Source organism: Fonsecaea pedrosoi, assembly GCF_000835455.1.
Source record: "Fonsecaea pedrosoi CBS 271.37 unplaced genomic scaffold supercont1.4, whole genome shotgun sequence".
Taxonomy (NCBI): Eukaryota; Fungi; Ascomycota; class Eurotiomycetes; order Chaetothyriales; family Herpotrichiellaceae; genus Fonsecaea; species Fonsecaea pedrosoi.
Genome location: NW_013550612.1, coordinates 2,918,110 through 2,932,210, shown reverse-complemented (window position 1 = coordinate 2,932,210; position 14,101 = coordinate 2,918,110). Strand labels below are relative to the sequence as shown.

At 52.2% G+C, this 14,101-nt stretch overlaps 5 protein-coding genes across 5 annotated transcripts; 3 read left to right on the top strand and 2 right to left on the bottom strand.

The window, feature by feature from the left end:
* Positions 1 to 1,109: 1,109 nt before the first annotated feature.
* Z517_06862 (uncharacterized protein) lies at positions 1,110 to 3,758 on the top strand (the record flags this gene model as incomplete). The annotated part of the gene is made up of 2 exons (XM_013428601.1): positions 1,110 to 3,063; positions 3,130 to 3,758. The coding sequence occupies 2 exons, from the start codon at positions 1,110 to 1,112 to the stop codon at positions 3,756 to 3,758; spliced, it is 2,583 nt and encodes an 860-aa protein (XP_013284055.1).
* A 259-nt stretch (positions 3,759 to 4,017) lies between these two features.
* Positions 4,018 to 4,927, top strand: Z517_06861 (pre-mRNA-splicing factor cwc15; the record flags this gene model as incomplete). Its single annotated transcript, XM_013428600.1, has 4 exons — positions 4,018 to 4,027; positions 4,145 to 4,761; positions 4,818 to 4,853; positions 4,910 to 4,927. 4 exons carry the CDS (start codon positions 4,018 to 4,020, stop codon positions 4,925 to 4,927), a joined length of 681 nt encoding a protein of 226 aa, XP_013284054.1.
* A 1,427-nt stretch (positions 4,928 to 6,354) lies between these two features.
* Z517_06860 (uncharacterized protein) lies at positions 6,355 to 7,575 on the top strand (the record flags this gene model as incomplete). The annotated part of the gene is made up of 8 exons (XM_013428599.1): positions 6,355 to 6,375; positions 6,424 to 6,456; positions 6,506 to 6,553; positions 6,604 to 6,727; positions 6,780 to 6,977; positions 7,032 to 7,193; positions 7,239 to 7,306; positions 7,372 to 7,575. The coding sequence occupies 8 exons, from the start codon at positions 6,355 to 6,357 to the stop codon at positions 7,573 to 7,575; spliced, it is 858 nt and encodes a 285-aa protein (XP_013284053.1).
* A 307-nt stretch (positions 7,576 to 7,882) lies between these two features.
* Positions 7,883 to 9,469, bottom strand: Z517_06859 (uncharacterized protein; the record flags this gene model as incomplete). The annotated part of the gene is made up of 1 exon (XM_013428598.1): positions 7,883 to 9,469. One exon carries the CDS (start codon positions 9,467 to 9,469, stop codon positions 7,883 to 7,885), a length of 1,587 nt encoding a protein of 528 aa, XP_013284052.1.
* Positions 9,470 to 11,090: 1,621 nt separating this feature from the next.
* Z517_06858 (uncharacterized protein) lies at positions 11,091 to 11,694 on the bottom strand (the record flags this gene model as incomplete). Its single annotated transcript, XM_013428597.1, has 2 exons — positions 11,091 to 11,506; positions 11,631 to 11,694. The coding sequence occupies 2 exons, from the start codon at positions 11,692 to 11,694 to the stop codon at positions 11,091 to 11,093; spliced, it is 480 nt and encodes a 159-aa protein (XP_013284051.1).
* Positions 11,695 to 14,101: the final 2,407 nt, after the last annotated feature.

The window sequence follows — 14,101 nt, the reverse complement described above, 5'->3', positions numbered from 1 at the left end:
CTCAACAAAATCAGTTTTTCGTTTGCCTCTCGCCTCTTTGTTCCAATTTTTCCCCATCAATCCTTTGAAATGTGTTCTTTATCCAGAAGAAGTAGTCCCCCGAATCCTTGCTTTCATCTGAAATCTGACTCACTGCAAGTCGACTCCAATGCGGTTCCCAAATACCTGAGATTCCTAAAATCACATGATTGTAACCGCACTTCACATGTAAATCTGCGATCTGCAAGCGGCTGGGATGATCTAATTTGTCTCACATGCGAGATAAGCAGAAGGCCGAACGCAGATCCAGATACTGGAACGTACCGTATACGAGGTACTTATCATGACACCACGCCACGGCACCAGACGGCTATGAGGTTACTTCAAGCCTTCGACCTCAGCGAACTCCTCTTTCTGCTCCCATTGACAGGCTTGGGTTGCGTCAGCCTTGTTCAAACTTTTCCACCGAGCCTCACCAATCCCCATATTTGTTGGGCCACTATCAAGGTCGTCCACCCTCATGTCATTTCCTACATCTCTTATTGGTAAAAGAATCCATTTCTCGAGCCTCGCTGTGGTTCATTTTCGCTTTCTCGCCTTACCCGCAGCGACTTTTGCTCTTGCGCATATAGGGAATATCTGACAAACCTCCGATGCCCCACCAAGTGCAAGGACGGTTCCGTCTGTTATCGAAGACGTGGGTCTGTGGATGATGAATTGTTCTTATGCAATGAGATTCAAGCTTTGCATTGTGCCCAAACCTCTCCCACTCTGCACGGCAGCCCGGTGCCCTTTACCTCCGCCGCGGCCAGTAACTCGTCCGCTATGCCTTTGGACATTTTTACTTCTCATGCTTTCCTTTCCCTTTCCATGAACTTGCCAGCGTGTGATTCTCAGGCTCTTCGGGTCTTCGAGGCCTTTCACTTTTCCTGCTTTCAGGAATCCATGCCAAAAACGTGGTACTGAGCCAAATATTTCTGGTTGGTTCTTTGTTACAACAGTGGTCCTTTGTCGCCATTTGACCTGGAATTTTCCACCCTCGCCACATCTTAATATTTTAATAGGCTGGTCGATGCTCGCCAGGCTGCGTTCGTTCTCTCACACAATCGGCTCTTTGGTGGCCCGTGGACATGGCTGAAAGAGACATACAGTCACCAACATCCGGGCAAACCAGCAACGATTCTGATGCCAACCCTGCGAGACGGCACAGTCTCAGAGGGTTTAGGCATGGAAACAGACACCACCAAAAGGTCAAATTCTCCGACGTTGCTGATGATGCGGGAGAGCCTCTGGTCGAGACAAGCACACACGGATCTGTCCCAATAATCCGCTTGCCCGATTCTGAGGATGTAGCGGACCACGGTCTTCCAGCTACGAACTGGGCGGGAATCACGAATGCTGCTGCCGCTCAAGCCCAGGACCGGGCGAGTCGTCTCGCCAATAGATTAAGCCATTCTCACACACAACCGAGACCACCCTCAGGAATTCTTATTTCTCAAAACACCACTCCCCAAACGTTGGCATCTCCAAATTCATCTCCTCCTTCAAAGCCATTGAGTGACTGGCTAGTCAATGAAGATGATATCCCTCTAGAACCACTCGAGAAAGACAAACGTCCCTACACGCTACATGACGAAACTAGTGACGACGATACAGAGAACGAAGACCCCAAAGCTCTGCACCGAGATAATGAGAATATTCAGGAGGCGAGACGACTCATTAGAACGCTGACTAGCGGACCACATGCGACGGCATGGCAAGAGGAGTCCCGTTCCGGAGCAGAGACACCTGCAGTCGACAAGCACCTTCATGATTTGGATTATGTTCCCCCACCTGATCAATATCGTCCCAGTGTCTTTGGCGCTCTTCTTGCTTCGAAACTGGCACATTTGCAACGGAATGGAGTTACACATTCTACGTACCACGAAGACCCCGTCTCACAGCCACCCAACCGATACTCTCCAAGAGGTTTCTATTCCAAAAGCCATTCTCGCGCGGGCTCTGAGAGTCATGATCATTCCACACCATCATCTGGAAGAGCCACGCCTTCTAAAAGACCGAAGTGGTATGATAGAGATGATCGTGACCGTCACTCAACTGGATCTCTGGCAACCTTATTGGCTCAGGCATCCATGACTTCAACAGCAGCGGCTGTGCCTCAAAGCAGCAACTATGTGCCTCGTCCGCCCTCTCAACACGCAAAGTCCTCGAATGGCATGATTGCAACAGCGGTGGATATGATCAAACACCCCGCAAACTATTTCCATCACAAGTCGACACCGTCCCTTCTGATAGATGAGGAGCGAGTCGTCCTAGATGTTGCCGAGATTATTGCTTGCCGAAAGTACTTGAAGAAGCTCGCTCGGTGTCTGATGGCTGTTGGAGCACCGACTCACCGTCTCGAAGAATACATGAAGACATCAGCTCGAGCACTCAACATTGATGGCGATTTTCTCTATATGCCAGGCTCGATGCTTGTTTCCATCAACGATAGAGTTACTATGAGCACAGAAGTCACTTTGGTAAAGGAGTCACAGAGCGTCGATCTCGGAAGGTTCAGAGACGTCTTTGACGTATACAAGTTGGTCATCCACGGCAAATACACCGCTCAACAGGGGACTGCTGATCTAGACGACATCATGAAGAAGCGCGGCCGACATCCTCTTCCTCTCCGGATTTTCGCATACGGTATAGCAGCCATCGCGGTGGGCCCATTTGCTTTCTCCGCTCGGCCAGTTGACTTTGGTCCAAGTTTTATCCTGGGATGCATCCTGGGCTGGTTACAGCTTGTGGTGGTAACCCGCTCGGAACAATTCTCCCACGTCTTCGAAATACTTGCTTCCGTTCTCATCTCGTTCACTTCACGGGGCCTAGGTTCCATCTACCACAAAGGGACTGCCGTGTTTTGTTTCTCGGCTATTGCGCAAAGTAGTATAGCCCTGATCCTGCCGGGGTACATGGTGTTGTGCTCTGCTCTGGAATTGCAAAGTAAAAGCATTGTGTCAGGGTCGGTCAGGATGGTCTACGCCATTATATATTCACTGTTTCTTGGGTTTGGAATCCTGGTCGGCACAGTCATTATGGGTACGTTTCCTTGTTTATTGTTCTTCCAAATAAAATCTGGTCAGGGGACTAACAGAACCACAACAGGCCTCATCTATCCTCAAGCACAGAGTGACGTGACCTGTAATATTCCGGTTTGGTGGAACGATTCCAATCACGGGCCCAAACTCCTGTATGCGAGATTTATCTGGGTACCGATATTTGCAATATGCCTCGCTATCATCAACCAAGCGAAGTGGAAACAAATGCCGGTCATGACTCTGATCGCTTTCGTTGGCTATCAATCAAACTTCTGGATCTCTACCAAACTCTCGAATAACATCCAGGTGGCCAACGCAATCGGTGCCTTTGCGATCGGAACAATGGCCAATCTCTATTCTCGCTTCTTCCACGGTCTTGCGGCAGCCGCCATGTTGCCGGCGATATTCGTTCAGGTCCCCAGCGGACTAGCCGCGAGTGGGAGCCTGGTGGCAGGCATCACGAGTGCCGATCAAATTACTGGAAACGTGACAGGAGTAAGTATCATCAACAATGGCACTGCGGGCTTCTTGGACGCGCAGAACAGTACAACCAGTGCGGACGTTTACGGCGGGACGATTTTCAATGTTGGGTATGGGATGGTTCAAGTGGCAATTGGTATTAGCGTTGGTCTATATTTGAGCGCTTTAGTTGTATATCCGTTTGGCAAGAGGAGGAGTGGACTTTTCAGCTTGTAGATGTTATCCCATGGGTTTGGTCGCGCATGAATACTCGATACTTGGTACTTAAGCCAAAACGATCTCAGTGGTGGCGCTGGCAAGGCTGAATGACCTGCCAAGCCTTGCAAGGCTGCCGATCTGCAATTGTCACCTTGGAGGTCTCAAGACCATCTTTTCTACCTTGCAGAGCTGCACATTCTGCCTACTGCGCTCTCTATTCTCTTGATTCCACGGACTTTTTCCTGCTGCATACCCTCTGACAAACTATCCACCCAATATGACAACAGGTAGTCCCTCTCCATCTACTTTTTTGCACTGCGTGGCTAACTCTCGAAAAAGCACACCGACCGACGTTTGACCCTGCACGAGGCAAAGAAGCGCAACGAGGACCAGCTTATCACCAGCGACTGTTACCTGCGCACACTCTTCTCAAAGTCCGGTCGGTAGCGCGCAAGTATCCAAGGAAGAAGATCATCTAACGCAAACCAGACAGCCCGGTCAAGGCGGCGCCGCAGAAGCTGAGCACAGAGATCTCCGTGCAGAATTACTTGCGGCAGAGGCGGCCCATTTTGCAAAGACGAAGGGGACGATCGCAGAACCCACGAGCAGCCCCTCGAAACCTATAAAGCGAGAACTCGAAGACGACCCCGATCGTGGTAACGACGAGGACGAAGACATTGAGACAAAACGAAGAAGGATACTCGAAGAAACTAGAGACATCGATGCGGACTCAGATGGAGACGATACAGAAAGCAGCGACGAGGAAAGTGACGAAGAAGATGAGACGGCAGAGCTGATGCGTGAACTCGAGAAAATCAAAAAGGAAAGAGCTGAGCAAAAAGCACGGGAAGAAGCAGCACAGGCTCAAGAGGCAGAAGACCAGCGAGAACGAGATATTGCACTTGGTAATCCGCTCCTCAATCCAAGGGCATTCAACGTGAAGCGGAGATGGGACGACGATGTGGTCTTCAAGAACCAAGCTCGAGGCACGGAGCAGAAAGGAAACAAGGAGTTTGTCAACGTACGTCCACTCGACTGCTGGGACATGCAGAAGGATGCAAGCTGATAAGTATACAGGATCTTCTGAGATCGGATTTTCACAAGAAATTCATGGTAAGAGACTCAGTATTGGGATGGCTTTTTGGCTAAGCTAACTCGTTCTACTCTAGTCGAAATATGTCCGATAAAACCAGGCTGTATTTCTGAACGGTTGTCCATGGTCGCGACAATTTTGACGGATGCCAACGACTTGCGGTATTGAGGTCTTCAGAGATGAGACGTACAGCACCCACCCAAAGCCGATTTTTCCAGCTCAGAAACATTTGAGGCGGTGGCAAAACATGTGGTCCTCGCAACTTGAACACGTGCACGACCGAGCAAGCTGAAAGAGCTGCAGGTTGTGCATTAGCCACACTACTAGTCTGGAGATTCGGAAAAGGGCACAGCACCTAGAGCGCTCGGCAGGGGTATAATTCTGGATCGATATACCAGACTCTTGCAGGTGACGCAAAAGGCTTTGAGAGTGAGGGAGGGTTGTCCTCGTTGCGACTTGGGGACTTGGATCTTGGACAGGACCTTGGACATTTCGAAACTCTAAAGAACCCTGCCTCTGGTAAGATCCGCTTTGAGGGCCTCATTTGGGAATAAGGAGGAGAAAAAAGAGTGTGAGAGGTCCAGAAGGGGGCGGTACCCAGTTGACCGGGCGAGCGCAGGTGCGCAGATGAGTAGCCACCAGGCCACCAGGCACCAAACTAACAGAGGGGCACCTGAGAGGGCTCACTTTAAGGGCCACAGGCAGGACACATTGGTGACAGGGGGGCATCTGCCCATCGAAACCATCTCCTTCCGGCAGCAGAAGAAAGCAGATCGTGCTTGTTTCGGGCGACGCAGTGACGCGCGCAATGCAGCAAAATGCACAAAACATGCCGTCATAGGCAAATTGGGGCCTTCAAGGGCCTCGCAAGTTTCCGGGCTGCGGGGCAAAAATCACCTGCATTCACCCACTCAGCTTTACAGCTCAGCTTCTCCCAACTCTCTCACCTCCCTCACCAACTCAAAGACCTCGTCCCTTATTTGTGTGCCCCTCTGGTTCTGGCAGAGATGAGCCTTCCTCCACATCACAAACAAAGACCAGTCCTTGGTCCCAGATCTCACACAACACCAGGTACGGGGTAAGGTGTCACCGAGGCGCATCCCGTCCTCCCTGCTCCTCCCCCATCTTCAGCCAATGCTCGCACCAGGAAATGACGATACTTTGGCAGCTTCCCAGCTTCCTTGCACTTTATGCTTGTCTGGGTTCAGCTGTCCAACATCTGGCCCTGTTTCACGCGGGGTCTCTCATCCAAGTCATTGGTTCTGTATCGAGACTTACGTATGCTATGAACGACCTCCGCGTCAGTTTTTGTCACTCGTGCCTGACGTGCTTTGGAATGGCGTCTTTAGAGTCTAGCCAGGGTCGTAGATTCCTTTGGCTGGGGTTGCTTTCATTGTGTTCTTAAAAGCCTTGCCTTGCTCCTCCTCGGATGCCTGTAGACCTTCTTCAATCCCCCAACTTCTCACACAGCTGAAGCCCACACTTTTGAACAGAGTATATCAGCAAACGATATCAAGCACAATGTCTTACAATGATGACAACGTATGGGCCAGCTCGGGATTGGACGGGCGTGCTGTTAACATTCTCTAGCGACGCGGCGGTGGCTACGGTGACGATAGCTATGTAGGTCACTCAGAAGTCCATCAAGACCCCCAATCTGACTACAAGTTAGGGCTCTGACCGACGTCAAGGAGGTGGCTTTGGCGGTGACAGCTATGGTGTATGGCCTTCCTACCTGGTTCTCTTCCCTCCGATGCTCACGAATGTCAGTCTTCCGGTCGTGGTGACGGCGACAACTATGGTCGAAAGACCGGTGGTGGCCTAGGAGCTGATGACACTTATGGTGACTCCACTGTTACAGGAGGTAGAAGCACTGGCCGTGACAACGAATTCGGTGAGCTGTCACCAAGTTCCATAAGACGTCATTGAGCTAACTGTAAATGCAGGTCTGGGCAGTGGCAGGACTGGCGCACAGCAAGCTGGTGGCTTTGGCACAAGCGACGATACCTACAGCTCCGGAACCCGTGATACCTCTGGGGGCTATGGTGGCAGTGGCCGCACCGGTGGTGGCCTAGGCACTGATGACACCTATGGAGACTCGACAGCCACTGGTGGTCGAAGCACTGGCCGTGACAACGAATATGGTACGTGCTGATCAGAGTGTTCTGTGAACAAGTTGACCTGACCTCCTGTAACAGGCCTGGGCAGTGGCAGAACTGGAGCTCAGTCATCTGGTGGCTTTGGTGCTAGCGACGACACTTATAAGTCGAGCACGGGCGGCGGCCGTGGCTATGGAGATGATAGCGTTGGTCGTCGCGGGGACGATTTCAGCTCTTCGGGTGGCACTTCAGGCGGACTCGGTATGGTCTCCCTGTTGTATCTTGACAGTATCTAACTTGGGAAAGGCACCGATGATACCTATGGCGACTCAAGCCGGACCGGAGGAACTTCTTCGGGTCGGGACCAAGATTATGTGAGTACCACCCTATTGCAGCAACATACAAGGTCTCAAAACCATACTAACACGTGGACTTACAGGGCTTGGGATCTGGTCGTACCCAGGAGCAAGAGCGCGGCGGCTATGGCGGCAGTGGAGGCGGCTATGATGACGATAACTCAAGTGGCAAGAAAGACTCTACCATGGGCAAAGTGTTGGAAAAGGCGGGCAATATATTCGGCAGCAACAAGTTGGAGGAAAGAGGTGCGGAAAAGAGACGTGGTGCTGGCAACGATGACTATTAGCTTACGTTGAAGATGATGTTGTGAAGCGGTATGAACACGGTCACAGTGCGCAATGGCGGAAGAGGTATTATGCTAGCCCGGCAGATGTATGAGAAGTCATGACCTGTTTAGGCAGATGGAATATCTCAGTTGACCACGAATACGAGAAATATCACAGTATATGTGTAGGTCTGTGCCCATAAGTCATCATTCTATTGAAGCATTCGCTGCGTACAGGTCATCTGTAATGGTTCGTCCCAAATTGTCGGCAGACATTACCAACAGGTACCTAGGTAGATATATGAAATAGTGTTGGTGTTTGGTATTGTCACCTCCTCTCCCAACCCACCACACGAATCTCGACACCCGCCTTGTCGTCCTTGAGCCACATGTCCTTTGCACTCCTGCCCGCCATGGAGGTGGTAGTATCCTTTCGACCTCCCTGGTCGTCGTCCCTTCGTTCCTCCTCGTCGCCATCGTCATCATCGTCTCGCCCCGCCGCCACCGCGTCCGCAATACTCTCCTTCCTCCTCCCCTGGTGCTGGGGTACCTCGACGCCCCTCCCGATCCACTCCTGGAGTTTTGCCTGCGTGACGTGTCTCCACTTGGCGGATTTGACGCCCGAATGCGGCGACGGGAGCAGGTCGGGGAAGAACGTGTCGCATTCGAACCCAGCCTCGGATCCATCCTCGAGCTTCTCATCCTTGTCGCCGGTCTTATTTGGAGTGTTGGAAGTGGTAGCGGTGGTAGCGGTGGACGGACGATTCCGATTCTGACGACCCCGCCGAATCTGCGTCTGCAGGATCCGCACGTCAAAGTGTCTGCCGGAGCCGTCGCCGCCCATTTCGCCTTCGGTGTCGGTGCCCGTTTCGCTGCCCGCCGGGGTCGTTGGCGTCGGCGTGTGCAGCGTCGCGGACGAGAGGGACAGGACTTGGCGGTAGATCTCGGCACCGCCGATGCAGAAGATCTTGGGGATGGAGAGCTCCACGCCCGTCTCACGGGACGAGCTAGATACAGATCCTGGCGCGGATGTCGGTGTGGTGGTGGTGGAGGCGAGGTCCTGCGGAACGGGGATTGGGATTGGGATTGGGATCTGGATCGGAGCTTGTGAGGAGAGGAGCGAGAGAGTGGATGGCAAAGAGGAGGAGATGAGGATCGGAGATATCGACGACGCGTCTCTTGACGATGTTGGTGGGAGTGGGACTGGGAGGAGGATCGTGTTGGGTTTTCGCTGGGCGGCTGCTTTCTTCGAACTTGAGTTCAGTTTCATCCGCATACTCGGTAACGGAGCGGGGAGGGTATGTAATTCCCACTGCCGCTGCGGCGTCGTGGCCGTCAATTCCTCGAGGATCTTCCGTCCGAGTTCCTCGGAATCTGATCGCGTGATAATCACATTCAGTCGGCCTGCTAGCGGTCGGAATTTCGGGGGGATGCTCTCCCACGTCTTGCGGCCCATGACCACGGCATTGAGCGTTCGCGGCCCTGCCGTCGTCGCGGCCGACGACGAAGACGAAGAAGGCTCCGACTGTGAAGAACCAACCTTGGTGACCTCCGGGGCGACGTGCGATGTGACATTTTTGAAGAACGCCATGTCCGCCCTGATGGGCGGCCAGGGTAACTGACCCTTCAGGCCGATGCCCATGGGCGGATTCAGCGCCGTCGCGACGATGACGTAGATGGGTTTCGGGCGCATGAAGATGGGCTTGACGATGGTGGTGGTGGTTTTTATGATGCGTTTCGACGACGGCGAGAGCATCTCGGCATCCTCTTCTTCTTCCTCCTCCTCCTCTCCCTGGGCTCGGGCCTGGGCCTCGTCCCCGCTGTCCCTCTCGAAATTTGGGAGCCTCGGCGTGGCCAGTTCTGTGGGCGATGGCGGTGATGAGAGCGTGGTTGACGGTGGTGTTGGTACCGTCATGTTATGTTATTTGTCCCTCTTCCTCTCTCCTTGGAGCCACGGGCAGTGCGTTGGGGTTTTTGTCAGGGGAATTTTCTTCGAGGTGAGGGAGGGAGGTGTTGGTGGAGACTCAGTCGGTTGTTTGTTTGTGTGTTGCAGAACCCCTGAAAAAAATATTGGGAAATTTTTTCCAATGTTTGACGTTTCTTATCTAAATATCCCCCGTTTTTTTCCAGAATGAGTTTTGGGGGGTATGTAGATTCAGCTTGTCTGTATCGTGTCCTCAATTTATCGGATTCCTTTCTAGGTCTTGCTTTTGCGCATCTCATCCGAGAAGACAGTGAAAGTGTAAAGGGGGGCGTGCAAAAGAGAGATACTCGTAGATAGTAGAACCTTGGTAGGAACTAGGTAGATAGGGTTGAAGTGTAGTGAAAGAGAGATGACGCCACAGCCAGGACAAGATCGCTTGGTACCTGGTACTAAGCTAGGGACAAGTAGATCGATAGAAACACAGAAAGACGGACAGGTACGTTCATACCGATGTATGTATGTATGTGTGTACTGTACTGTGTGTGTTGTACTGAGTCTCAGAACACCTCGTGATGTTTATGAGTGACCGAGAAGGATGTGGTGTGGTGGTGTGTTGCGGTATGGAATTTTTGTTTTTCTTTTTAGCTGCATCCCCTCGTATGGAGGTATCTACCTAGCTACATAGCTGGACATCAACGTCAAGACTTCCAGCTGGCCTAGACTCTCCTCGCGACGACATACCTATCCACACACTATCCAGAACCATCCAACCCCCCCAAAAACCATGGGCAGCAATAAGAAATTCATTGGGGGGTAACAGTCTCCAAGCCGTTTTTTTCAGCCAGAGGTCCAGACGCTTGGAGATGATCGCCCGCCTCGATCCTCGATCTCCATCCAGTTGGCTTGCATGCATCGTGTTGGTGGCGCGGGTGGCGCTGACCCCTGGCGGCACACAGAGAGGGGCTAGATGGCGTCTATGGGGCCATCCTACTCACCTACCTGTAGGCGCTACGAGTAGGCCCAAACCCGGGGATGAGGTACACACATCATGTACCTACCTCCTAACGTGATTACGATGCTGTCGGTGCAGTTTTTGGAGATGCTTCATGCGTACTAGGTATAGTAGTGTACAGTAGAACCAGGCCAACAGGCTAGAGTCGCTCGGGGAAGGGTAGATGTCTTTGTAGCTGCATAGGTAGGTATGTACCTAGATTTAACTAGCTGTGATTAATACTACATAAGTCAGTAAGTAGTAGTAGGTAGTCCTGCGGGGCTTTGAGCTCGGTTAACAAGTAGGATTGTTAGCTGGCTTGGGTAGACACCGAGTAGGTACTTATATATCTGCCGTGTACCTCTCACCCAAAGCCTGCATGCAGTGTGGGCGGTGCTGCTGTCCGAGTGGGAGAGGTGGCCGTGGCTGCGGCCGCGAAGGAATATTTGACGCCGCATCCCTGTCCTGGTACTCGGTACTTTCCCCAAGGTACTGGATACAATCCATAGGTAGACACTAGACTACATGAGTATGGAGGTGTAATCTGATATCAGTGTCTCCTCTGCAGGGTCACATAGAGACGCATAAATCCATCGTCGGACCAGTTGGCTCGCTTAGGTGTCACTCTTTGGCGTTGCTCACCTCGAGCGCTGTCTCGTACTTCTCTAGAAATTTCTTGAACCCCTCTTCCACCACCTTGACATCCTCCTCCATCTTCTTCCTTATTGCTGCCTTGTCCTGGCCGTTGACATCCTGGCCCTCGTGTTCGTCTTTGAGCGTGTCCAATCCGCCAAAGAGCCAGATCTCCTTCATCGTCCGCGTTAACATCATGATCTCCTCTGCCGCGCGAACGATTGCCGTCGATTCGACGTCAAGTTGAAACTGTTGCACAGCCGTGTCTGTCAATGATGGCGGAGCTGGAGCATTCGCTGTGCCTGTAGACGCCGCGGCGGATTGTGCGGCGGTGTCATCGAGAGCCACAGCTAGAATGTTCTCGAGTCTCTTGATCAGGGTGGTTGAGAGAGCAGTAATGCGGGCTAGAAGGCAGCTGTCAGAACAGGGTCTGTCTTTACAGTCCATGAAGATCCATCGGATAGTAATCAAGGGGATTATACTCCATGGGCGCTGATGATACTTTCCCAAACAAGTGACTGCTCTTACCTTGTAAGAATTTGGCCGTGGGCACGGCGTCCGAGGCCGCCTCTCGTTTGGGAGTTGGTTCCATCTTGTCAGAAGTCCAGATCCGCTTCAGCCTTGACTCTTCAGTCTCCACTCTATCAGCTCTATTCAGAACCACTCACTGTCTTTCGCAATCCTTCAGCAGCTCCTCGATGCGGACTGTCTTGGGGGCGAGGGTCTGATGAGCCCCTGCTCAAATTCAGTTGCTCTGCGTCCGATTTTGGACCTCGTTTGGATGCCACCCAGCTCTTCGGAGGTCGGTCAAACACAATCGTGAAAGGTGAGAGATCAGGCAAAACTCCTGCATGGCCCAGTCGAGAAGAAACAAGTGTCTTGTCAGCTGTGGTCGGCACCGTGGCTCGTGAGGTAGATACGCTGATTGGTTGCTACATTTTCATCGATGGAAATCATGGAGTTGAGAAATGTGGTGTGTTGAGCACAATCCAAAAGCAAGAATTGCGCTTTAGTCACGTGTAATCCTCCGTAGTGAGTTCTACTGCGGATTAAAAAGGCCGGGAATAGCAGCCAGGCAGCAAACCCAACAATCGTGCTATGTAACACTTACCATCCACTTCACCTGCCCTTGTCTTGTCCAATTCATCAGACCCCAATAACTTGATATGTGCCTGAGGAGTCGATCGACCTTTAGAGAAATGTCTCGGTGGCCACCCTCCGTGAGCACCTTTCTTCTGATCACGGAATAATACGCAGTGGGGAACATCTCCAAAGAGCCAGTCTTGGTTGGTTACTTTCAGGTTCTACTCCTGTGCATACGGACGAGAATTCCAAGTAAGCCTGTGACAGATTCTTACTTGATCCGCTGAGGGTTCCTCGAGATACAGACCAGCTGAGTGGATACAACCATTACGACTCAACGACTTGTCGTTGCATTTTCTCGGCCCCTCGGGATCTTCGCAGTCGCCGCCACGCAGCTGGCCGAACGATGGCGTTGTCTTCGCCATGGGCTGATAAATTTAGAGTCGACCACCGCTGATGGCCGCCTGCTCTGATTCGATCAGCCCGTCGCAGCCACACCTTGTCTCAGACATGCTGGGGACTTTTGGGGAAGGCAAAGAAAAAATTCTCCGCAGCCATGCATGCTATACCACCTTACTGCCACCAACGCCAGGCACCCTATACGTTCATTTGCAGTATACGAAATACAGTTGCTCCAGCGCCCCAGCAGGCGGTCACTCCTGACGTCAAACCCAGGATTCGGAACTCTCGGTAGACTGTGGATCATACAAATGTGCATTTTCAAGGCCACAGCCGAATCGACTGTGAGAATATCGGCATGGACGATCCACCGATCCTGAGACATTGCATACGCATACGACTGCTGCTTGCCGTTTCTCCCACGCACCCACTACGCATGCTCCATTGTTATTATGTACAATACTCGGCTCGGCCAACAATAGACAAATTAGAGAGAGAGAAACGGTCTGGCTTACCGGCGAGGAGCGGGTATACCGATGTAATGGACCAATCCCTGCCACAGACTGACTTGGCCCAAATCCATAACTGTGTCTACCGAGACTTCGCCTCCAACAACCACTAGCCAAGCTCAGAAACGGTCACCGGAAGTGGCACATCGAGGCATATACTTACCACGCAGTATGGATTGACGGCCTTAAACTGCCCCAGTTGGGACCCCAGCCATCGACTCTTCCTCATGGTACTGGAGACTTACGCCTAGTTTGGCATCCACGTGGTGGGGAACTGACCCAACGTCCACCTTTTAGCCGGATCAGCTTTTCCTTTTCGATGAGACGTTGCCATGCTGCGCCTTCGAGGCACTGGATGACGATCGAGTCGCTCGCCTTTATGGTGTGAGACCTCTATGCTGAAAGGTATGTATAAGAACGAGGCATTTGCCCGCTTTCTGTGAGGATTCTCATCATTCTACAAGCTCTCCTGTCATTCGCTGTTTTCCATTCTGTTATACACACTTTCGTTCTTCTCACTCACTATGGCCAAACCAATCGTTCTATTTTCTCTCCTCGCCCCCGCTCTCTCAGCGGTCTTGCCTCGTGGTCAAGAAAGCTCATGGAACGAGTGGGCCTCGTCGAGCACGACCGTTGCCGCCAGCAGCACCTATTCTTCTACGGTCCCTGCCCAAAGCAGCAGTTGGGGGGACTGGTCAACTCCAAGCACAACTATTGTCTCTACAACCACGACCACAAGCAGCCCAGCCGCCAGCAGCACAACAAGCAGCAAGGGCTGGAACGACTGGTCGAGTACTTCGACAACTCCCGTTGTTCCTACCACAAGCAGCACCACCAGCAAAGGATGGAATGACTGGAGCAGCTCGACTTCCGTTGTTCCTACGACGAGCAGCACCACAAGCAAAGGGTGGAACGACTGGAGTAGTTCGACATCTGTTGTTCCTACGACCAGCAGCACAACCACTAAAGGATGGAACGACTGGTCGAGCACCTCGACGACTCCCGTTG